The sequence below is a fragment of the Bufo gargarizans genome, chromosome 3, assembly GCF_014858855.1.
Source record: "Bufo gargarizans isolate SCDJY-AF-19 chromosome 3, ASM1485885v1, whole genome shotgun sequence".
Taxonomy (NCBI): domain Eukaryota; kingdom Metazoa; phylum Chordata; class Amphibia; order Anura; family Bufonidae; genus Bufo; species Bufo gargarizans.
The window spans coordinates 279,966,718-279,991,103 of NC_058082.1; the positions used below are offsets into that span (position 1 = coordinate 279,966,718).

General features: G+C 44.2%; 2 protein-coding genes across 6 annotated transcripts; one reads left to right on the forward strand and one right to left on the reverse strand.

Moving 5' to 3' along the window:
• Window positions 1–1,359: 1,359 nt before the first annotated feature.
• Window positions 1,360–12,521, reverse strand: SKA2 (spindle and kinetochore associated complex subunit 2). Of its 2 annotated transcripts, XR_006388331.1 has the most exons (6): window positions 12,388–12,521; window positions 8,006–8,092; window positions 4,807–4,983; window positions 3,872–3,956; window positions 2,365–2,417; window positions 1,360–1,603 (listed from the first exon to the last, which is right to left on the reverse strand). XR_006388331.1 is itself a non-coding variant. In XM_044287248.1 (5 exons), exons 1-4 carry the CDS (start codon window positions 12,418–12,420, stop codon window positions 3,876–3,878), a joined length of 378 nt encoding a protein of 125 aa, XP_044143183.1. In that variant the 5' UTR covers window positions 12,421–12,521; the 3' UTR covers window positions 1,360–1,603; window positions 3,872–3,875. The 2 variants fall into 2 exon arrangements, 1 of the variants encoding a protein (XP_044143183.1); XM_044287248.1 differs by lacking the exon at window positions 2,365–2,417.
• Window positions 10,029–21,953, forward strand: PRR11 (proline rich 11). 4 transcript variants are annotated; one of them, XM_044287243.1, is made up of 10 exons: window positions 10,029–12,318; window positions 15,836–15,938; window positions 16,020–16,170; window positions 17,222–17,344; window positions 17,474–17,722; window positions 18,238–18,336; window positions 18,800–18,912; window positions 18,989–19,048; window positions 19,437–19,518; window positions 20,690–21,953. In XM_044287243.1, exons 1-10 carry the CDS (start codon window positions 12,141–12,143, stop codon window positions 20,750–20,752), a joined length of 1,221 nt encoding a protein of 406 aa, XP_044143178.1. In that variant the 5' UTR covers window positions 10,029–12,140; the 3' UTR covers window positions 20,753–21,953. The 4 variants fall into 4 exon arrangements, with proteins under 4 accessions (XP_044143178.1, XP_044143182.1, XP_044143179.1 ...); XM_044287247.1 differs by lacking the exon at window positions 10,029–12,318 and adding an exon at window positions 12,671–12,787; XM_044287244.1 differs by lacking the exon at window positions 10,029–12,318 and adding an exon at window positions 12,809–13,016 and having other exon boundaries at window positions 15,822–15,938.
• Window positions 21,954–24,386: the final 2,433 nt, after the last annotated feature.

Here is a 24,386-nt window from a genome sequence, read left to right on the forward strand (position 1 = left end):
TCATGTAAAGTGGATAACCCATCAGATTATGATCAGATATAGTGCTGTATACCATACATTTTTAGGATCAGAGGTCGATCAAAATGGCATACCCTAGCAATACGTCAATACTTCTAAAATAGGAATATCCCTTTAAAAAAAAAAATTTTTAAAAATATCTATTTCACAATTCCATCAAAGTAAAATATTACTATGGTTTGTCTGCTATTCCCATGCTTGCCTCTGGACTGTATTTGCCATCCACCCACATAATCAAAAATTTGATATGCAGACAGCTGCAACATGAGAGAGATGGTGGTGGGCTTTTCATGAGTTACAGAAGCAATTTGTGGCACTTAAGGAAATTAAATACCACTACCACAAAAAACAGTCTTTAATATAAAACTATATACATTTTATATTACAAAAAATAAAATAAAATCAATGACAGTTACATGAGCAAATGGAAACCAGAAGATACAATTTTCCAAAAATTCCCTGCTACTTTTATCAGAACAACAAGCAAAGGGCTTAGGCTAGGGCTACACGACGACAAGTCGCGCGACACATAGGGCGCAACTACACTGCAACATGTGTCGCACGACATGTGACATGACAGTCGCAGAAAAATCCATTTTGGATGGGTTTTTTGCGACTGTCTTGTCGCAGCGTGTCACGGAGCGACACCATAGACTACCATTATAAAAATTGGCGCGCGACAAATGTCGTCGTGTAGCCCTAGCCTTATTCACACGACCAGTTTTCTTTTCCTTGTGCTGCAGACAGTACATGGACCCATAAAAGTCAACAGCACAAATCCGTGTGCCCCATCAGAAAAACTGCGTGCATGTCCTGCCAGGTCAGTCTTTGCAGATGAGACTCTCCCATTCAAGTCTATGGAAGGGAGAAAAAATTGGAATGCACAGTTGTGTGTGTGAATAAGGCTTTAACCTGCAGCAATAATTCATAAGATAAACAAATACAAAATAACAGATGTCATTTACTGAATTTTTTTTCCACATGTTACATTATTTTAGTTTCATCAGCCTGCCAATAACCAGCGTTTAACATTAGGGATGAGCGAATTTCATATTTGAAATTTGTTTTCGGTTCGGATTGTGGTATAATGTGAATTGCGTTATGGATTCCGTTACCACGGACCATAACACAATTCTATGACGGAATACCTTTAGAGGCATTCCGTTATAATAGAAGTCTACGGGCTGCATAACGGATCTGTCCCGTTTCCGTTATGCAGGAGAGGACTCTAGCATAATGGAAACGGGACAGATCCGTTATACAGCCCATAGACTTCTATTATGACGGAATGAATAACGAAATGCCTCTAAAGGTATTCCGTCATAGAATTGCGTTATAGTCCCTGGTAACGGAATCCATAACTCAATTCACATTATACCACAACCCGAACCAAAAACAAATGTCAAAATATGAAATTCGCTCATCCCTATTTAACATAAAATATACATATGCAGGATTTTCCTTCTTTGAAATTAATAGGTGGGTGTCCTGCAGTTAGATGTATCATTGGGAGTCACCAAGCTTGTGCTGACAGCTACTCTGCTACAGTTTTGTTGTCTCACGCTATCTTTTCCATTTCTTCATGCTTTGAAAACAAAAAAAGAGGAAATATAAGTCAGAGGTGTTGTATGCAACAAATAAAATGCTAGAGAATTGCCTGGACAATCACATTGTGGCTAAAAAGAGGTATTCCAGTTATGTGAAGTTATCCTCTATCCCAGTTGTGGCGAAACTATGGCATGGGTGCCAGAGGCGGCACTCAGAGCCTTCTCTTTGGGCACCCTGGAAAAAGTCTATGGTGTACCAATATGCCTTAGACTTTTCCTGACATTCACCAGTGCAGGGCGCACTATGAACAGCACAGGCAGCGCATTGAATGTAGGCAGGATGACATGATAAAGTACATGGAAGATATACTATATTGGACTGTAGTATTCAGGGTAAATTGCTGTGTTGGCACTTTGCGATAAATAAGTGGGTTTTGGGTTGCAGTTTGGGCACTCGGTCTGTAAGGCCCCTTGCAGACGAGCGTGCTGGATTCAGTCCGGATGCGTTGCGGGCGAGTTCAGGGAAACCCGTGCGAGTTTGCACACAATTTGTCTGCGATTGCGTTGTTCAGTTTTTTCTGCACGAGTGCAAAGCGTTTTAATGCGTTTTGCACGCGCGTGATAAAAAAAATGAATGTTGGTACCCAGACCCGAACTTCTTCACTGAAGTTCGGTGTTCTGTCGATTTTATTATTTTCCATTATAAACATGATTATAAGGGAAAATAACAGCATTCTTTAATACAGAATGCTTAGTAAAATGTCCATTGAGGGTTAAAAAAATAATAAAAATTACTCACTCATCCACTTGATCGCGCAGCCGTTATCGTCTTCTTTCTTCTTCTTGCAGGACCTGCAAGAAGAAGAAAGAAGACGATAATAGCTGCGCGATCAAGTGGATGAGTGAGTAATTCTGATTATTTTTTTAACCCTCAATGGACATTTTACTAAGCATTCTGTATTAAAGAATGCTATTATTTTCCCTTATAACCATGTTATAATGGAAAATAATAAAGTAAATAGACTTTAATGGGGTCCCGGGACTCATCCCTATTTATCATCTCCTTTGCAACCATCCGTGAAAAATCGCATTGCATCCGCACTTGCTTGCGGATTCAATGCGATTTTCATGCAGCCCCATTCACTTCTATGGGGCCTGCGTTGCGTGAAAAACATCGCTCATGTACACAGCCCCATTGAAATAAATGGGTCAGAATTCAGTGCGGGTGCAATGCGTTCACGTCACACATTGCACTCGCGCGGAAATGTGAAAGGGGCCTAAAAGGTTCACCATCACTGCTCTAACCACACAGGGGATAACTATTAGATTGGTGGGGGTCTTACCACTGGGACCCTCACGGATCATGAAACGGGGACCTCACACCCCTTGAAGCCCCCAAAATGGATCCATAGAAATAAATGGAGCGGCTGCGTTCATGCCCGGCCAGCTGCTCTGTTCATTTCGGGAGAGGGGCGGGGGCGCTCAACCAGGAACTGGGTCCCCCTTCTTGCGATCGGTGGAACTCTGCATGAAATCTGAGGCATATGGAAGTACAATACGGTGGCATAGAAGTCTATGATGTTGTATGGCAACTAGTATCCAAATAAAACATTCAGCTCACCTCTCCTACCTGCTTCACACAGGCCAGGAGTCTGGCTCAAAAGAATCATACAAAAATAGAAAGATTCCAGCACCATTATGGTAATGATTAAAAAATATATATATAAATCTTCCCCAAAATGATAAAGAAATATAACAGGGAACAATCAAGCAGTCTACACGTTTCAGCGTATAGCCTTACATATGCCACACATCTTGTAAAACACTGCGATAAATTTGCATGCAAGAGCCCATTTACTGCTGATTTTATTTCCTATTTTTCCCATCAAGTTTTTTTCTCTGACTAGTTAGGAGCTTCAGTACATAATGCCTGGCACACAAGAAGCACAACTAGAAGTCTGAAGCCTGCATTGTGTGCCAACATCAACAAACTGTAACCACGTGGTCCAAGAACAAGGTCTGTGAGGGGCACCCTTCAAAATGACGACTTGTAGCCAAATGATATAGTATTTTTCTACAGATACTGCCAGTTGTACTTTAACCATTGGCTAACTGGGACATTGACCTTGTGAGACATGAACACTAAAGATAACATAGAAAGCTAAATAAGCTAACAACACATTGTTGGGGATTTCAAAGTTCTCTGTTTAAGCTACTATTTGAGCAATTTTTTTAACTATTTTTGCCAATTTTCTGTATTACAAGCAGCTTCGCTGTAGTTACAACTGAATAATAAAAAATATTACCTGTTTATTTCAGGTTCATGCCCTTCAACGCTAGAGTCTCAAACTGCTGGAGAGCTCGAAGTTCTTCCTCTGACAATGGGGGTACCTGTATACACATAATGTTAAGGCATATTGTAGTTCCTCACGAGTTCCAGTTACTGTTTACCGTTATCCTCAGAGAACTTATTTTTATTGATACAGTATTACAAAGCCTTAGATTAGAAGGGTTTTTCCTATTGGACCAATCCTACGCCTATGCCATATGTCCAGTAGGTGCAGGTCCCACCACTTACTTTGCTATTTTCAGAAGTCATATAATAGTGAATGAAGAGAGTCGTGCATGCACAGTCTCCTCTTAATTCCTGGCGGTGCATGATGGGGCCCTGTTGTTTAGTTATATGCAAGTCCCATAGGCCTATTAGACATATGTGGATATGCGCCAGGTGGAAATACCCCATTAAATGGAATATATAACCAGAAAATTCACTGTTAAACCAGATACAATTATAGAGACTTATCATCAAGACAGGTGGACAAGTGGAATCAGATTGGTTGCCATGGGCAACTAAGTCAATTCTCCAATTTTCTTTTGCACCAGTCTTGTAGGGTTAGCTCAGCTAAATAGGCACACTTGTTCCTGCTGCTTCCGCCACCAGCCGATCCCTCTCCTTGAATGACAGGGCCAGGAAAGAAGACTATGCAGGAATCTGGGTTTGGCAAAGGTGCACAGAGTGGCTTGGACCCGCCCTCAGCGCACTAAACTACTCATTTGCATATTACTTTTTATCTAGAGTGAAGCAATGGATTGCCACAAGAAACATTCAGCTCAGCTACAATACTTTGTGCCTTTTCTGGTAACCAGGCTGTGGTAGAAAGAACTAACAGACCAGCATGAATGGCTTACTTCCACACGTGTAGTTACCTAGGTCTAATCATATACAATCTCTCAGTGGTACCTGAAGATCTGTCTGCTGTTGTAAATGCTGCACCATTTTCAACGTGTTTGCTATTGTTGTCTGAATATCTTCCACTGACTTTTGCTGGTCGGCAGCAATCTTATCCAGCTGGGAAGACAAACTCTTAAAGCGAGACTTCACACTGGCCAACTGTTCCAGCAATTTGGTGGGGTTGTCCTAAAATGAAAGGTTTCATCAGTATTAAGATACTCCTCACAGCTAAAACAGTTCCTCTTGACGGGGGTTTTTAGAATTTAAATATTAATGACCTATCCTTAAAGTGGTTCTCTGGGAATTAAGAAAATGCTTAAATATTACTTTATCATAAATACATTCCCAAATACCGTTCATTAGTTATAATGGCTCCTTTTATCTAGGGAGCAAACATTAGGAGAAATAAAATGGCCGCCGTCCTATTAGTACAAACAAAACCTGTCCTGAACACACATGAGGACAAGTTACTTTACAACACTGAGGTAAAGAGCTGCCTCATCATCCTCCTCTCCTGCTTGTCAGGGATTATGATCCTGAATACAGGTGATAGGATCTTCAGCTGAATCTCTGTATGAATGAAGTTCATGAGGAGACACGAAGTACAGAGAGGATGGACAGGACATACTGTGGTAATGGAGATTGCATACAAGTGCTGCTGCTCATTATCTACACCCTCCTCTCTGTACTCAATGTCTTCTCATGAACTCCATTCATACAGAGATTCAGCTGAAGATTTTATATGTATTCAAGATCATAATCTGTGACAAGCAGAGCAGAGAGGAGGATGAGGCAGCGCTTTACCTCAGTGTTAGGCTACTTTCACACTAGCGTTCATAGGTCCGTTCGTGAGCTCCGTTTGAAGGAGCTCACGAGCGGACCCGAACGCCTCCGTCCAGCCCTGATGCAGTCTGAATGGATCAGTCTGGCGGCGTTCAGCCTCCGCTCCGCTCGCCTCCGCACGGACAGGCGGACAGCTGAACGCTGCTTGCAGCGTTCAGCTGTCCGCCTGGCCGTGCGGAGGCGAGCGGATCCGTTCAGACTTACAATGTAAGTCAATGGGAACGGATCCGCTGGCTCAATCTTCAAGCGGATCCGTCCCCCATTGACTTTACATTGAAAGTCTGAACGGATCCGCTCAGGCTACTTTCACACTTAGAATTTTTTCTAAGTTATTAATGCAGACGGATCCGTACTGAACAGAGCCTCCGTCTGCATTAATATGATCGGATCCGTTCAGAACGGATCCGATCGAACGCTAGTGTGAAAGTAGCCTTATGAAGTAACTTGTCCTCCTGTGTGATTAGGACAGTTTTTGTGTGTACTAATAGGATGGCGGCCATTTAATTTATTGATTGACTGCTCCCTATACAAAACAAGCCTTTATAAGTCATATTTAAGTATTTTCATTTTCTTATTTATCGGAAAACCCCTTTAAATGGGTTATATCATGTAGATAAAGTTACTACCAGGCACTTACTAATGTATTGTGATTGTCCATATTGCCCCCTTTGCTGGCTGATTCATTTTTCCATTGTATTATACACTGCTCATTCCAGGGGTTATGGCCACTGTTGCAGTACAGATATAAGGTGGCCAGGACGGGAGCCGCTGTGCATGTGTGTCTATGCGCTCCCATAGACTGCAGAGTGGTCGTAACTCCTGGTTACGAGCAGAGTATAATGTGATGGAAAAATTAATCAAGCCAGCAAAGGAGGCAAAATGGACAATCACAATACATTAATAAGTGCCTGGCACTGTGTTGGTCCCATGTTCATATGTGCCCGCATTGCTGAGAAAAATGATGCTTTCATATAAGCTTCTAGGACAGGTATCAGCAACCTTCAGCACTCCAGCTGCTGTGAAACTACAACTCCCAGAGTGCAAACATGCTTGGCTGTTCTAACTCCCACAGAAGTGAATAAAGCATTCTGAGAGTTGTAGTTTCTGAACAGCTGGAGTGCCAGAGGTTGCTGGTCCCTGCTCTAGGAGCGTTGCCATTACACCTTGAGGCTCTGCTGTCTCTCTCTGTAACTGCCGTCCCCTCTCCCCTTTGATTGACAAGGCCAGGCTGTGAAAACATCATCACGCCTGAACTTGACTTCTAAAGTCACAGTGCAGAGGGAGTAGCAGTTGCAGAGAAAGAGCAGAGCCTCTAGGTGCAATGGCAACGCCCCCATTGATCCTAGAGGCTCATTTGCATATATTAACGCATCATTTTCTCAGCAATGCGGGCACATATGAACATGGGACCAATACAGATGCCTTTAGCTGCCACGCGCACATGTAACAGGTCAGCTAGTTTCATAGGTGCAAATCTGCTGACAGATGCCCTTTAAGATAAGTCATTGATATCAGATCAAGTGGGGCCGACTCCAGACAGTGGATAAAAGAAGCTCTGGCCCACCAGAACAGCTCCCTACAACGTGTAGTGGCCAGCAAAGCTACTGCAGGCTCAGTCCCATTCAAGTAAATAGCCAGTGTGTTGCTCTGTAGAAATATATGCTCACATGGCAGGAATTTTTGCAACTGAAAATCTGTTCTATGTGTCTGACTGGGATTATTTCTACAAACCTCATTAAAGGGGTTTTCTGGAATAAAATACTGAAGACTTCCTTAGTATAAGGGGCCCTTGCACACGACTGCAAGCCCTCCGAGTCCGTGAGTGGGCGAAATGTCCCGGAGCGGCATTGATCGTGAGCACGGGAGCGCACAGCATCATGGATTACAATGATGCTGTGGATGTCAGGCAGCCCGCGGGACTATTGTCCCACACTCGTATGATCTTATGTCCCGCGGGCGGTCCGACATCTACAACATCATTGTAATCTATGATGCTGTGTACTCCTATGCGCACAATCAATGCCGCTCCGGGACATATGGACGCTCACAAACTGTATATCTCGGAGGGCATATGGTCGAGTGCAAGGGCCCTAAGTCATCGATATCTGATCAGTGGGGGTCCAACTCCCAGCAACCCCTGCCAATCAGCTGTTTGAAGGGGCCACTGCACCTCCACCGATCAGATCTCGATGACCTATCCTGAGGACAGTCACGGAAAACCAGTTTAATAAGATTAGTACAGTGGCAGAAATCTGTTGTGTGTGTATCTATATGTGTGTGCGTGAACTGGGTGTAAAGCAGCTTCAGACTGGTCCAAACTGAACAATCATCCTCATAGGTATAGTACGTCTGAGGATGCAGATACCTGTGCCGATCCTTCCGGGAGGCTCTTCCTCATTTCAAACTCCAATTTTTGCTCAATGTAATCCAAGTCAGACTCAGCTTTTTGAAACTGAAATTCAGATTTTCAGAAAATATTACGTGTTATCAGAAGGCAAATATTATGAACAACCACCACTGTGTCGCCACCTCCAACCAGACGCGCTTGCTGTATAAAGGGGTGCTCTGCTCCTAAATGCTTTGACAATACTATTGCACTGCTAGCTGTATAGTACAGTAGTGCAATAAAGTCAGAGCAATTATTAGCAGAAAAATCTTCACCGTTCAAGAAGAGCTGGACAACAGAGGACCATCCCCAGACTGGAAAGTAGCTCTCGTGGACATCCAGAACGTGGCTTGGGTCGCTGGCCAATGCCCTTTTAACATTGCACTGCTTTTTGTGCCAGGCCACTAGTAGTACAACATAAAAAGGGCCCCGGACAGGATTCTTAAAGGAACGAGAAGCAGATTAACAAAATAAATCATTTCACTCATTAGAAGGGGGTCCTTAAACATTGTTTATTGCACATTTTAACACTATATCACCATATTAATAAAATAATCCTCATAAGAGGTATAAAGTAGTCAGGCACTTAAGTGGATACATTACCAAGTCATCACTCCATCTAGGAAGTGCTCACAGCTGATCCCGGGTGTCGGACCCCCACCAATCAGATACTGATGACCTATCCTGAGGATAGGTCATCAGTATAAGGCCTCATGCACACGACCATAGTTGTGTCCCGTGTCCGTTGTTCCGTTTTCCGTGATTTTCTGCGGACCCATTGACTTTCAATGGGTCCGTGGAAAACTCGGCTAATGCACCGTTTGTCATCCGCGTCCAGGGACCGTGTTTTCAGTCCGTGAAAAAGATATGACCTGTCCTATTTTTTTCATGGACAACGGTTCGCGGACCCATTCAAATCAATGGGTCCGTGAAAAAACACGGAGGCACACAAGATTGTCATCCGCGTCCGTTTTTTTCCTATTATTTGCATTGCAAACTTGACTTAGATTTTTTTTTTTTACTTTCCTTCATGTCTCTGGAGATCCTCCAAAAATAAAGGAAGACACACGGAAACAAAAACGGACACGGAACAACGGAACCCCTTTTTGCGGACCGCAAAAAAATACTGTCGTGTGCATGAGGCCTAAAAATGTGAGAAAACTTTTTTTAGTTTTTCTAGTGATTCAGGATTCATTTTAAGTATTTTTTTATACCCAGAAAAAAAAAAAAAAGGGGGGGGGGGGGAACAGTCTGTTTTTCCTCTTTTTAATAGCACAAAGTGCAACTAAAATACGTTTTTAAATAGTTATGTCTCTTTTCCATAACTTGTGATATAAGGGGATGTATGGGTTATTGTTGTGGGATAAAAGCTGTGGTGTGGCAGTTTTTTATTTATTGTCTATTTTCTTATTATTATTTTACACTTTGTGCCTCTATAAGGTCATACAAATGTCAGCAGATTTGTACCTATGAAACTGGCTGACCTGTTACATGTGTGCTTGGCAGCTGAAGGCATGTATATATATATATATATATATATATATATATATGCAAATGAGCCACTAGGGGGGCTTTGCCATTACACCTAGAGGCTCCGCCTTCTCTGCAAATGCTTCACCCTCTCCACTTTGATTAACGGGGCCAGGCAGTGAAAACATCATCACGTCTGGTCCTGTCAATCAAAGTGGAGAGGGCGAGGCAGTAGCAGAGAAGGTGGAGTCGCTAGGTGCAACTATAATGCCCTTGTTGCTCCTAGAGGCTCATTTGCATATATTAAAACATAATTTTTCTCAGCAATGCGGGCACATATGAACATGGGACCAACCACAGATGCCTTCAGCTGCCAAGTGCACATGTAACTGGTCAGCCAGTTTCATAGGTACAAATCTGCTGACAGGTGCTCATTTCTCTTGTATCTGGAACTATTGGCTCCGGTTACAGGGAGAGGCTGCTGGCCTCACTGCAGAGCTGATCTGGGTCTTCTAATACTCCCAGCCTCCATGATCACTGGGTCTAGAACAGGAAGCCGAATTTCGGCTCCTGATCTGTAGATACTGCGCTCACTGAGCTCTGTGTATACAGCGGTCTCCCAGCTCCTGATCTGTACATACTGCACTCGCTGAGCTCTGTGTATACAGCGGGCTCCCTGCTCCTGATCTGTAGATACTGCCCTCACTGAGCTCTGTGTATACAGCGGTCTCCCAGCTCCTGATCTGTACATACTGCACTCGCTGAGCTCTGTGTATACAGCGGGCTCTCTGCTCCTGATCTGTAGATACTGCGCGCACTGAGCTCTGTGTATACAACGGGCTCCCTGCTCCTGATCTGTATATACTGCGCTCACTGAGCTCTGTGTATACAGTGGGCTCCCTGCACATCTACATTCGCTGAGCTCTGTGTATACAGCGGTCTCCCAGCTCCTGATCTGTACATACTGCACTCGCTGAGCTCTGTGTATACAGCGGGCTCTCTGCTCCTGATCTGTACATACTGCGCTCACTGAGCTCTGTGTATACAACGGGCTCCCTGCTCCTGATCTGTATATACTGCGCTCACTGAGCTCTGTGTATACAACGGGCTCCCTGCTCCTGATCTGTATATACTGCGCTCACTGAGCTCTGTGTATACAGTGGGCTCCCTGCACATCTACATTCGCTGAGCTCTGTGTATACAGCGGGCTCCCTACTCCTGATCTGTAGATACTGCCCTCACTGAGATCGTGTATACAGTGGGCTCCCTGCTCCTGATCTGTAGATACTGCGCTCACTGAGCTCTGTGTATACAGCGGGTTCCCTGCTCCTGATCTGTAGATACTGCGCGCACTGAGCTCTGTGTATACAGCGGTCTCCCAGCTCCTGATCTGTACATACTGCCCTCACTGAGCTCTGTGTATACAACGGGCTCCCTGCTCCTGATCTGTAGATACTGCGCGCACTGAGCTTTGTGTATACAGCAGGCTCCCTGCTCCTGATCTGTAGATACTGCGCGCACTGAGCTCTGTGTATACAACGGGCTCCCTGCTCCTGATCTGTAGATACTGCGCTCACTGAGCTCTGTGTATACAGTGGGCTCCCTGCTCCTGATCTGTAGATACTGCGCTCACTGAGCTCTGTGTATACAGTGGGCTCCCTGCACAGCTACACTCGCTGAGCTCTGTGTATACAGCGGGCTCCCTGCTCCTGATCTGTAGATACTGCCCTCACTGAGCTCTGTGTATACAGCGGGCTCCCTGCTCCTGATCTGTAGATACTACCCTCACTGAGATCTGTGTATACAACGGGCTCCCTGCTCCTGATCTGTAGATACTACCCTCACTGAGCTCTGTGTATACAGCATGCACAAGGAGGTTCAGGAACATTAGGGTGCGACCACACTGCGTGCTCATGGGGCGCTTGCAATGAGACTGTGCTGCATTCATGCACGGCTCTAATTAGACTAATGAGTTTTGATAATGGCCATGTGGTAGAACACGGTAAGTGCCACACGACGGCTCAATGTGGTCGTACCCTAATATGCTGACCGCCTGGATGATTAAAGTCTATGTCTGGCCGGCAAGTGGTCATAAAAAGGGCCTTTTATATCAGTCCATCTATAAGTTGCTTTAAAGGGAACCTGTCACCGTCTGGACCATGCCCTCACGATGAAATCGGCATATGTCATTTAGCTGCTATGGTCACTGTCAGAACTTTTTGGTCACGTCCAACTTCAGGGCACAAACTGCTTCTGTTTCCAATGGCAACCAGCATTTAGTGGAGCGTGGACTTGACAGAGACATCACAAGGTGCCTGGACCAAGCGGCCATACATTATGTGGGTGATCTGCTCCTGTTCTGTGCTTAGACCAGCACCTGGTTGTAGCTCACCATCACTGGGGGAAATCACACTGTGTGAACAGGGGCCTAAGGGGTGTGGATTTCAAGGGATTCATGGTGGGCTCATCTACTGAAGTTCACCACTTCATTTGAGGTGGCAGGACCAGCAAAGAAAGGTAGTGGGCGGGGCGAGGTGCAGATAAGGAGGGGGAGGAATTGTGGGAGAAAATGGAGCCCTGGGGGCAGGTAACGTCTTCAGGTGGCTGCTGTGAGTGACGAGCGAAGGGCAGAGGGAGGAGCAGCATGGAGCTGGCCGCAGATGATGGAGCACCGGCCATGCACGCTCAGCACACAGGATGCAGAGGCGTCTCCTGCTCCCGCCATTTCTCAGCCCAGGCCCGCTCCTCGGCTTCCTCTAGACCGCGCGCTGAGCCGCCCCTTCCTCCTGTCCGTCGGTGTGCCCGCAGCCTGAGGCCGCCAGGTGACAGAACGTGCTGCCCATCCTTCACCCGTCTTCCCCGGTGCACACACACCCCCGCCGCCCTCTTACCAGAGCCTCCAGCTTATTGACTGCTGTCTCCATGTTGAATAGTTTACATTCCTCAGGCGGACCCGGGAATACGAGCGGGGGAGGGTACAAAGGAGGAGCCCTGCTTGTGCAACACTCACTGGGCGCAGACTGCTGGCGCCGCTCATTGGCCAGCTGTCACTTCAAGCAGGGTCCTGATTGGTCAGCCGGAGCCGATGGCGATCAGCTCATTGGTTAGAGCTCAATGTAAACCGCTTCAGGGCTTCCAGAGTGTGATTGGCTGAGAATACAGTGCAGGCAGGCTATTGGCTACAGTCTTCTCGAAGTGATCTCTCATTGGTTGTTTAGCAGTTCTGCTAATTTAACCCATTAATAGATGAGTGTGGGTGGCGAGATGGGAATCCTGGGAGACGATTAGCTGGTGAGTGGACACCGCCCACGTTCGGTAAGAAGGCTGCAGGTATTGCAGAGCGACATCTTATTGGCCGCCTCTTCAGGGAGCTAACGGCCGGGGGCGGGCACGGTATAGCCGAGGCTGGTGATTGGCTGCCGGGCCCTGCCCTGTTATTTTGAATGTAGAAGTGTGTGCAGATTTGTCCGGTTGCAGCCGAGGAGGACTGCGGGAGCGGGCGCCTCTCATCAGGAGCACGGTGAGCACCTCTGCCACATTACTGCCAGCTCAGCATCACTGCGGGCATGGTGCCAGCCGGGGCTTCCAGTCAGAATTATTCACAGTAATGACATTAACACTGTGATGAATGGAACGCCCGGATTGTAATGAATGTAAACTCTATGATCCCTATGAATGTAACTCCCTGATCCCCATCATATACAGTTGGTATATATTTTAACATTGTAATGAATGTAACTCCCTGATCCCCCATCTTATACTGTTTATATCTTTTCGTTGTAATGAATGTAACTCCCTGATGCCTATCATTACATATATTTTTCATTGTACTGAATGTCAATTCCTTAGCCCCATTAGTCACATGTATAGAGCACTACGATTGTCTACATCCAGAGATGAGCGGTGCTACATGGACGCTTGCTCCTTATCTCTTCCTACATGAGACATTATTATTGCAGGACGTTCCATACTGGCATGAGGTTCTTCAGCAGCTGCAGTGTGTACTATACAGCTCTGTGTCCCAGAGAATATGTATTTTAGCTTCTGCAACAGGATACTCGCCCCTGGGGTATATTCATATGTGGCAAGTTTGTTACTGACATTTCTGCAACTGTTCCATACCTATGAATGGGGCTCCAAGAAATCTACAACCTCAATTTTTATGGAACGGATTTTAAGTTGCAGAAAGGCTTTGTTCACATTGGCAGGGCACAGAACCCCCAGCCATTCGACCATGGTGACAGGGGGTCCCCCGACAACAATTAAAGGGGCAAGTAGAGCATGCACATTGCCACTCCATTAATCTGTATGGTAGCAAAACACTGTATTTGACCAGCAGTCCCATAGAGATGAATGGAGTAGCAGTGCCCATGCTTTATTTGCTGCTTCTTTCGTTTCAGGGGTCCTCGTGGGGTATGATGACCCCATTCTCATGATTGATCGGGATCCTAATGATTGGACCCCTACCTATCTAATAGTTATCTCCCATCTTGTGGACATAACACAGTATACTGTATCTGAAATACCCCTTTAAAGGGTTTATCCAAATCCTATAATTCCCCCTCTAATGCCTGGGCCCCTAACACGGGTTGTACTTACTCCCCTACACCGCGTTGCTTCTGATGCCCGTACAGGCGCCGCTGCATCTCCCCGTCGCACGGATCAAAACATTTGGCGATGGGGGCAGCCAATAGCAGGCCGCGATGGGGACAAGCCTTGCTTGCAGTATGACCACTACACTTTCAAAGGCGCTGTGCTTCTTGTTCTGTGCTAGGTCTGGAATTGGAGCCTGGAGGTAGCGGGTAATTGGTGGAGGATGTGGGTATTGGATCCCACCACTCAGATATTGCAGATATTGATGATCTATTCTGAAGAAAGTTTAACAATATCAGGAGTCGGGAGAACTGAACCCAGACATACCCCCATTTTCACCCAGGCAGCCCCCCTGACAAGAGCATTGAAGCAGTTCATGCTCCGATGCCCTCCTTTGCCCTGCGCTAAATCGTGCGGGTGAAGACATTTTCTGGAGTTCCAGTGACGTACCGGGGCTCTTCATGTGGCTGCCAGGAAGCCCAGTAACGTCACCGGCACTGATGGGCAGCGCTAAAGCCCACCCATCAGAGCCGGTGACGTCACCGAACACACTGCTGGGCGGAAGCCTCCGCCCGGCAGTGTGTTATTGTAAATAAAAGATCGCTTGCCCTGTGTGCCCCAGCGCAGGGCAAGGGAGTGCATCGGTGCATGAAATGCTCCGATGCTAACATCAGTGGTTCTGCCTTGGTAAAATTTGGGTATGTCCAGGTTCAGAGCTGAACCAGGGCAACCCCTTTAATGGTACATCCAAACTGGAAGGAATTTTTGCTGGATATGATGTGGATTTCATCATATGCGTTGCAAAGCTTAAAGTCCGCAGTATAAATTGACATGCTGTGAATTTTTAAAATCCGGTTCAATTTACACAAATCCATGATTGTAAAACCAGAGTGTATCCATCTTATGTACTCTTATGCTTTTTCAGACCCGCCACTTCCAGTTATCCTGAGAACAGAATATTTAATTGAAGGGGTTGTCCGGGTTCAGCTATGGCCACTACACTTTCAAAGGAGCTGTGCTTCTTGTTCTGTGCTAGGTCTGGATTTGGAGCCTGAAGGTAGCGGGTAATTGGTGGAGGATTCGGGTGTTGGATCCCACCACCACTCAGATATTGATGACCTATTCTGAAGAAAGTTCATCAATATCAGGAGTCTGGAAAACTGAACCCAGACATTCCTCCATTTTCACCCCAGCAGCCCCACTGACAGGAGCATCGGAACAGTTCATGCTCTGATACTCTCTTTTGCCCTGCGCTAAATCGTGCAGGGCAAAGGCATTTTTTTGGAGATCCGGTGACGTACCGGCTCTCCATGGGGCTGTCAGGAACCCCGGTGACGTCACAGACACTGATGGGCGGGCTTTAGCGCTGCCCTAGCCAGTAAAACAGCTAGGGCAGAGCTAAAGCCCGCCCATCAGAGCCGGTGACATCACCGAACACACTGCCGGGTGGAAGTTTCCGCCCGGCAGTGTGTTATTGAAAACAAGAGCCCGTGCCCTGCGTGATCTAGCGCAGGGCAAGGGAGCGCATCTGGGCATGAGATGCTCTAATGCTAGCCTCAGGGGGATTGCCTGGGTAAAAATAACCCTTTAACTTCCAAAGTTCCACCTAAATATGAGGGCCCAAAATGGCAGTCAAGAAAAGGATATAACTTGCTAACAATACAACCATTCAATTACAAGTAAAACTCATGCAATATGACAAGGCTTATTTTGTCAGGTTTATTGTTCACAGAAATATCTCTACAGGGGCTATGGCAAAGTTCCTGCAAGCCCGCAGAAGACCAGGAAAACAGAAGAAGCCAAAACAATGGACATTAAGAAAGACAAGAGCGCCCAGTGTTAATGCTGTGTAAGTGTGTTATCTACTATGTACCAGTACAGTCTATAGGTGTGGGGTCTCCTACTTACCATATATAATTCATGTTTGCAGGGTAACAGAACAGACAAAGGCAAAGCAACCATGGTATTTTAGTCTGGTCCATTTTTTATGGCTTAGATTGTCCAGTATTAGATATGTAGTGAGTTCCGTCGTGGAAGCCTTCATATCATTATGCTTGTGGAGCCATAACAGTGTGAAAAAGGTATGTAAATTATCAGTTATCGGTGGAATTAATTATTAGGTCAAAGTGGGTTAAAATATCCAGCAATCATAACTCGCCTCACCTACATTCTGCTGCTGCTGTCCCGTTCCAGGCCAATATGTAGCATGATACTATTCAAATGAATGAGCCTGATCGGCAGTACCAGGCACAGACGCTATACAATGCACGGTGCTGTACTTGGTAAGCCGTGAGGAGGCTGCTGCACTTGCCGGAGCACCATGGCCTCTTGAAACAGCAGATCGGTGGGGGTGTCAGGAGTTCGATCTATCTCCACCAATCCAATATTGATGAGCTAGCCTAAGGAGATGCTATGAGTATTGTACATCCAGAAAATCCCTTTAGGCTAGCCACACACATAAGACAGCAGCTATTTTTCCCAACTTCCCTATAAACATATGTGTTCAACCTAGCAAAATAGGCTTGTTGCTTTACTTGAGATGAAGGGGTTAATAAACCATCTCCTGGGGAAATAAATAAAAAAATCCAACTAGTATGACTTTACCCTGACATCTTACATAACTTATACTTTGACTGTTACCATTACATGAGATTGTCTGTGAATCTTATCAAAATCACCAGAAACCACCAACCAATATCTAATATATATGACCAGCTATATAATCCCATCAAATGGAGGGAACCTATATTGGTGTCTAATCCTGTGCCTTCCCAACTGTTGCAAAACTGCTACTTTCAGCTTTACAAACTTGTTGGGAGTTGTAGTTTTATAACAGTTTGAGGTCTACAGATTGGAGAACCCTGATACGTATTTGTAGGATCACTCCTCTAAGCTTCTGGCCATTCTCGCCAAGCCTCGTTAGTTGAGTATCTTACTCAGCCATGGACGTTTGTAAGGCCCGATATCTACAAGACAGGTGGATGTTGTTTTTTATTATTATTATTATTATTATTATTATTATTATATATCTATTTATAAATCATACTTTTAGATGGCTTGCATTTTAGAATTTTAGGCACTGCAGTACAACCAACTGATTCTTGTCATTTATTTTACAACTTTTCTTTCCAGCGATTTATTTTTGTAAAAAATATCATTGCTCCACCTTTAACCTACCATCTTCAACAACGCACATTGAAACGACGCTTACATAAACTTGAAGTGGAGTTTCTAAAGATGCAGCTAACACTTCAGGTGAGCACTGATGTCACCGGTTCTGCAACTGGAGGATAAACACAAGACCTCTTTACAAAAGTCAAATGTGTGCTGGTGTTGGTGACAAAACTGGAGTTTGAAATGTCGTTTACTATTTTATTTTTTCAGACTAAAGACACCAAATCAAGTGTATCGGGGAGTGTCTGCTGCTGTAGTTGTCAGCAAGCCAAGACCCTACCTTCTATAAAAGAGTCTAAGGTGGAAGCAGCAGGAGCAGGTCTCTTGCCTTCTCTACCACCGCCTCCTCCTCCACCCCCGCCTCCTCCTCCTCCTCCACCACCAGGTCCACCACCGAGCTTTCCACTTGAAAAACGTCTGCCACTGTTGAAGAAAGTGCCAAGCACTCAACCACCAAAGGTTGGATACATTTCTAAATTAAGTTAAAAATCATTATAATGAAATATATTTAAAATGGTATTGATTCAATTTTTTATTTTTTTTGTTTAAAAGGGGTTGTGCAGGGAGTATATATTAAGGATAGGTCATACATTTCTGATCGGCGGAGGTCTGACACCTGGCACCCCTGCCAATCAGCTGTTTGAAGAGGGGCTGCTTCAGTAAACTCCCATCATCTCCAAGTTTCGGAAGTGCAGCGTAATTACAAGTACACACTCCATTCATTTAAATGGAGCGAGTATGTGTAAGAACACTACAACGCCCCTGCAAGGGAGATGAAGAGGAAGCAGCACTCGCATGGAGAGCCGACTCCTCTTCAAACAGCTGATCGGTGGGGGTGCCCGATGTCAGACCCGTGCCAATCAGATATTGATGACCTATCCTATCAATATATAGATCTCCCTCTAATTTCCTAACGCTGAGATTTGTGTGTGTGTATAAGAATACATCATTTTTTATTTTATTTTTTATTACAGGCACCATTGGTAAAGCAAGAAGGTCCCATTCAGATAACCCTGAACGATCTTCTGAATGTCAAATTGAGAAAGACCAAAGACAGCATAGACAGACAAAAAGTATGTTACATAGAGCGTTCATTCCATGTGTGCTGTTACATTTCAGTAGTATGAATACATACAGACCCATCCTTAGAAGTAGAAGCAGAAATCTACATTTTATGTGATTTGCTATAATATAGCTTGTAATATGTTGAATGTGCAGTACTTTAAATGTTTGTTCCTTTTGGGCAAGCTCCATTACTTGTGTGATGCACAACCATACACCATATAGACTATATACTATGCACTTGGTAACATAATTTTATCTATGAAATGGGTTTCATTATTTTAATGTAGGCTTAAAGAGGAGCTTTAAATCATTTCAAATTGGATGACTCCTATCTAATTCATGTGACCAACCTTACTGATATTGAGATCAGTGTTAGGAGTTGTCATAATAGCCTGTGATTCCTTTTTATTTCCTTATTTTATATCCTATTTATTTGTGTTTTTTGACTTATGTTCTGTATTATATTTTTAGAAGATATTAAACAGAAGCCTTTTTTCTCCACTGATCACTGTATCACAACTGGACGGTGTTAAACTGAAGATGGCTTCCAGAATGCCACCAAGGCGTCTCACAAATGTTTCTAAGTAAGTTGCTGAATTGGACTTTGTTAAAGCTGAATTATAGACGTTTATTGCTGCTAATGTTGTACTTTATTTATAGAGAGAAGCTTCATAGCCCACAGGATGTCAGGCAACGTCTTAGAAAGGTCCACATGGAAAGGTAGGCCTGTGTTTTTACTAACAATGGTAACTAATGCAGATTATTTTAAAAAACATTCCTAAAGCCGTGCTAAAGGGGCGGCCAGCTTTTTTGTAAATCTGCTGGTCCTGTGGAGGGAAGGACATCAATCTGATCCCTAAAGCTCTGTTCCAGCTTCAGTCCACACTGCATCCACTGCCCTCCAGTCCATGCTTGTAAACTTCTGGCATGGATGAGTGTCTTGTGTGCTTCTGCAACCAGTGACTGGCTGCAGCGGTGAGGTGTCCCCCAAGTGGCAGATGACCCAGTGACGTGATGCTTGAGGGGGATACTTGTTTTAATTTAATCTTGAAATGCCCACTCTTGTCTCTACTTTTATAATTGTCACAACTTCATATTTTTTCTTTAGGAGTCCAGGAGGAACCCCGTTTTACGACGGAGAAAACAAAGAGAATGGAACTGGAGTAAAGATTTTAAGGCGGAAATTCCAGGTAAGTTTGTAGTTGAAGTAACAGATGTAGTAGACATGAACTTGTTATTTAATTACCAATGACAGTGTTTTGATCCCTACAGTCAGTGAGTTGACGGAATTTCACACTTTTCTCTGCCGTGACTGTATAAATGTCAGTTTTCACAAAAAATTCTGTGGCCAAAATTCCGGAATACTTGCCAGATCCGGTACCAAGTGTTCCGGAAAAAATGGTGGATCCGACAGGCAGTTTCGGCAACTGCACTGCCTGCCGGCTTCTTCTAAAGCTAGTGTGAAAGTACCCTTATAGTGGTACACCCTAATAAAATGTTATGTCATGTCCCTAGAATAAGCATTTCTCTGCACAGCACTACAACAGTTTCTGAATTAGGGGTTGATAGGATGCCAGTGTACAGTGGAGATTTATTTTGAGAACTATGAAGTCAGACTTCCATGAGCAGGCAGTGATGGCACTTGCGTCATCTTCAGATTGGAATACATCATTACTCATATTTATTTTGTTGCCAATTATTACCGATACATAAAAAATACCTTTAAATAAAACCGCCAGAGGAGGAGGAACTGAGCAGAATGACATATAGTTTAGTGGGAAAAGTTTCAGTAGAACTAGAAATGTATTCATTCAAACCTCTGCTCATTCTGGGCTTGGGAGTCCAGTGGGCGGTTCTATAGGTGATCAAGAGAGTTCCCTATATGATTGTACATACAAAGATAGCTGTCAATCACTGACAGGACCACCCGCTGGACTACTTAGCCTGAAATTACCAGAGGTTTGAATACATTTCTAGTTCTACAGAATCATTTCCTGTAAGACTACGGTATATCAATCTGCTTATCTCGTGCTCCTCACAAATTGGACTACATTTTCAACATGATGGGTTTCCTTTTAAACCACATCAAAAGGGCCCGATAGGACCAGATGACTGATAGGACTGTCAGATAAGAAACTGAGTATCTGACCTTCAAGAAAGCCCAAAATAAAATGGTAACACTAAATATGCTACTTTTAGCTATACTTCTGGGACCACCCAATGGGGTCGGAAATTTCCCAAGTGTTCTGGTCAGTAGGCCATTCTAGACAAGTCAGCTTTTCCCAAGCCTGAAATGGTTGATATTGAGACGCATTAGTTTACCTTTGTTTTACTTCAAACATTCTTCTATTTGATTTACAGCTCGCTCACCCAAAAAGTCCATCACCGCTGAAGAGGTCTCCAGTAAATCATGGTCTTGATTAAGCACGCTGGTAGTACAGTCGTAAATGGAGTCTGTAGTACCACGCCACTGTGTAGACATCTAAATGATTAAGTCAAAATAAAGTGCATAATTGTTTTCCCAACTTTTTAGAATGACACGTTGTCTCACCACAGACATTGGTGGCATGTCTCTAGAATATGCCACTAATATAATTTGGTGCGTGTCCCACCTATGGGACCCGCTCCTGTTTCCAGAACAGGACCCCTGAAGTGAAAAGAGGGCAGCCGCGCACACATGGCCACCCACCCTTCATTTCTATCGGAGTTCTGAAAAGAGCCACGTGCTGGCTCTGCTATCTCCAGCAGTCCCAAGGTGGTGAATGGAGCAGTGGCTATGCATGAGCAGTGCACTATCCATCCATTTCTATGGAATTTCCGAAATAGCTGGCTATTTTTGGAACTCCCATAGAAATTAATGGAGTGCATGAACGTTGTGCTCGCCTTCATTTTCGGGAGCCCGTTCTGGAGATGGGTGCAGGTCCCAACTCTGGGATTCTCTCTCTCCTATCTGACATTGGTGGCATATCCCATTGATATGAGATGATAAAAACGACTTTAAGCTGGAAATATGATTGGAAGAAACCACTGATTTATGTGACACCATGTTTGATTTACTCTGTTCTGCTTGTGCAGATGAGCAGGTTGGTGTTTTTGTTTTTTTATAAATTGACTAAGTTATTTAGGTGATGTATTGCATGTAGCGGTATAATGGAGCTGGCTCTCCGTTACGTACTGTAATCATCTTCAGTGCACATCATCATCATCCATTACTGTGCATTAAAGGATGACTTTTCTGTTATACATCAGTTAGTTTTATAAAAGATACACAGCAAATGACAAGGATTTTAATTTGGTACAAGTAATCCAACAAAACTTATATTTCTATTTTAACAAATAAATGCACAGATTGTTTGTTTCAGACCCTGCTGTGATGAACTGATAGCAAATACTGGTGGGGACGTTGTTCTTAATGTACAAGCTTCTGTGTTTTTATGTTCATTTTATCTGTGCCGTATTTCTTTGTTGTTTGACAGTGTGAATGTAAAATACCACAATGGTGTTCTTCTGCCACCCTTTAGAAATGGGCACTTTATGTTTGGCTGCCCTATCATGGTGCAATACGGATATTAAATCTAATACTTGACAACAGCCTTTTTTTTTTTTTTTTTTTTTTTTTTTTTTTTTTTTTATAAATAAAAAAAACCACTACTTTGTCCTGTGAAAATAAGGACTGTTGGTACCTAAATAATTTTTGAGTGGAAATAGTAGCAACACTTAGGCACTCCTTTACCTCATGCTTGGGGAACACATTGAGAGGGTTTCCCAACATATACCTCCTTCATATGTCATTGTATAGCCATACAATAGCATACCTCAACCATTGGGCACAATGGTAAAAAAAATGTTTACCTTGAAGTATACTTTTAATTTGCCATGGCCCATTGTATAGGAAAGAGCAGTCTGTACGGCATCTCATCTGAACGGAGGCCACTGCTTCGGCCTCCGTTGGGTCAGTGGGCACCTATGGCTATATTCGGCATATGCTGCGAGAGCATATGTGAACAGAGCCTTGTGCTTTTCAGCCTGCTACCTATCAGCTGTTCTGCCCTGCTACTATTGTGCCGCTTTTTCTACATTTAAAGAGGACCTTTCATGTGATTTGACTTCTCAAAATCAGTACCTGGCACTGTAGCCGATGTTTACTAAATGAGATATGGCACTTTTTTTTCCCAATTTTTTTTTTCAGATCCGCTGCTCCGTTTCGCTGCTGGTGTTCTGTTTGGCACCCTGTTTGCTAATCAATAGCATCGGTACAGGGAGGAGGAGATGCCAACGCTTCTCAGGGGGCGTCTCCTTTTCCCTGGCTGTGAGCTGTCCAATCACAGTTGATTTTTCTCAATGGCTGTGACTTGGTCCACTGTGATTGGAGTGTGCTACAGCCAGGGAGAAGGAGACGCCCCCTGAGAAATGCTGGCGTCTCCTCCCTGTACCGATTAGCATACGGGGCTCCAAACAGAATGCCGGGCACAACGGAAAAACGGAGCAATGGATCTAAAAAAAAAAATGTGCCCGATCATGTAGAAAACATCAGCTACAGTGCCAGGTACTGATTTTGAAAAGTCTAATCACGTGAAAGGTCATTTTTAAACTCTAATGTAGGATTTTGATGGCAAACATGCCTAGTAATGCAGTGATCCCCACTATCCTACATATCTAGGTAAGTTTACATTTTCTGGAGTCTTGGATTGCTGGGTGGGTGCTCCATTGAGCTGCATTGGGGGTCATATTGGTTGTCACCCAGATTTCCCAGAAGCAGTTATAGCAAGATATCTGAACAGACTTTATTAACATCCTGACAATTAGTCGAAGACATATCTACTAGTGATTTTTTTTTTTTATTTTTTTTTTAGGTGAGGAATGACTGAAATGGGGGTGTCTAGTTTAGAAAACCCAATTTAGATATATCCTATTAGGGAAGTTTTTAGAAGTAGGGGTTCCCCTTTTCAGGATCCCTGTCTCTTGAGCAGAGAGCAGACTGGTTACAAAGAGTCTCTCAGTCTGGAAGAACTGTCTTGTCCCTGCATTTCAGAGTCCTTTGATCCTAATGGGTACTGTGTATTTCTTCACTTTGGTGCTACAGGGAAATTGGACACTTGCTGCTTGGTTTTCCCACAGATTACAGCTGATCCCTGGGCTGACAGCATATGGAAACTTTGTAATTAGTTTATTGTGAAGTCCTTTCTAAGTTTGGATTGTCCAAAGTGGAGAAGACCTTTAGGGTGCCTGCATGCAGTGCAGATTTGTGTGCATTTTTTGGGTGCGGCTTTCCAGAGATCTCACCCTTCCATTGAAAAGGGTGAAATCCGCACACAAAAAAAAGCAACAACAATTAACATAGTACATAAGGCCGAAAAAAGACATTTGTCCATCCAGTTCGGCCTGTCATCCTGCAAGTTGATCCAGAGGAAGGCAAAAAAACCCTGTGAGGTAGAAGCCAATTTTCCTCACTTTAGAGGAATAAAAAATTCCTTCCCGACTCCAATCAGGCAATCAGAATAAATCCCTGGATTAACGATCTCTCTAGTAGCTATATTCTGTAATATTATTACCCTCCAGAAATACATCCAGGCCCCTCTTGAATTCCTTTATTGTACTCACCATCACCACCTCCTCAGGCAGAGAGTTCCATAGTCTCGCTGCTCTTACCGTAAAAAATCCTCTTCTATGTTTGTGTACAAACCTTCTTTCCTCCAGACGCAGAGGATGTCCCCTCGTCACCGTCCTGGGGATAAATAGATGATGGGAGAGATCTCTGTACTGACCCCTGATATATTTATACCTATTAATTAGATCTCCCCTCAGTCGTCTTTTTTCTAAAGTGAATAACCCTAATGTTGATAATCTTTCAGGGTACTGTAGTTGCCCCATTCCAGTTATTACTTTAGTTGCCCTCCTCTGGACCCTTTCCAACTCTGCTATGTCTGCCTTGTTTACAGGAGCCCAGAACTGTACACAGTACTCCATGTGTGGTCTGACTAGCGATTTGTAAAGTGGTAGGACTATGTTCTCAAACGTGCATCTATGCCCCTTCTGATGCAACCCATTATCTTATTGG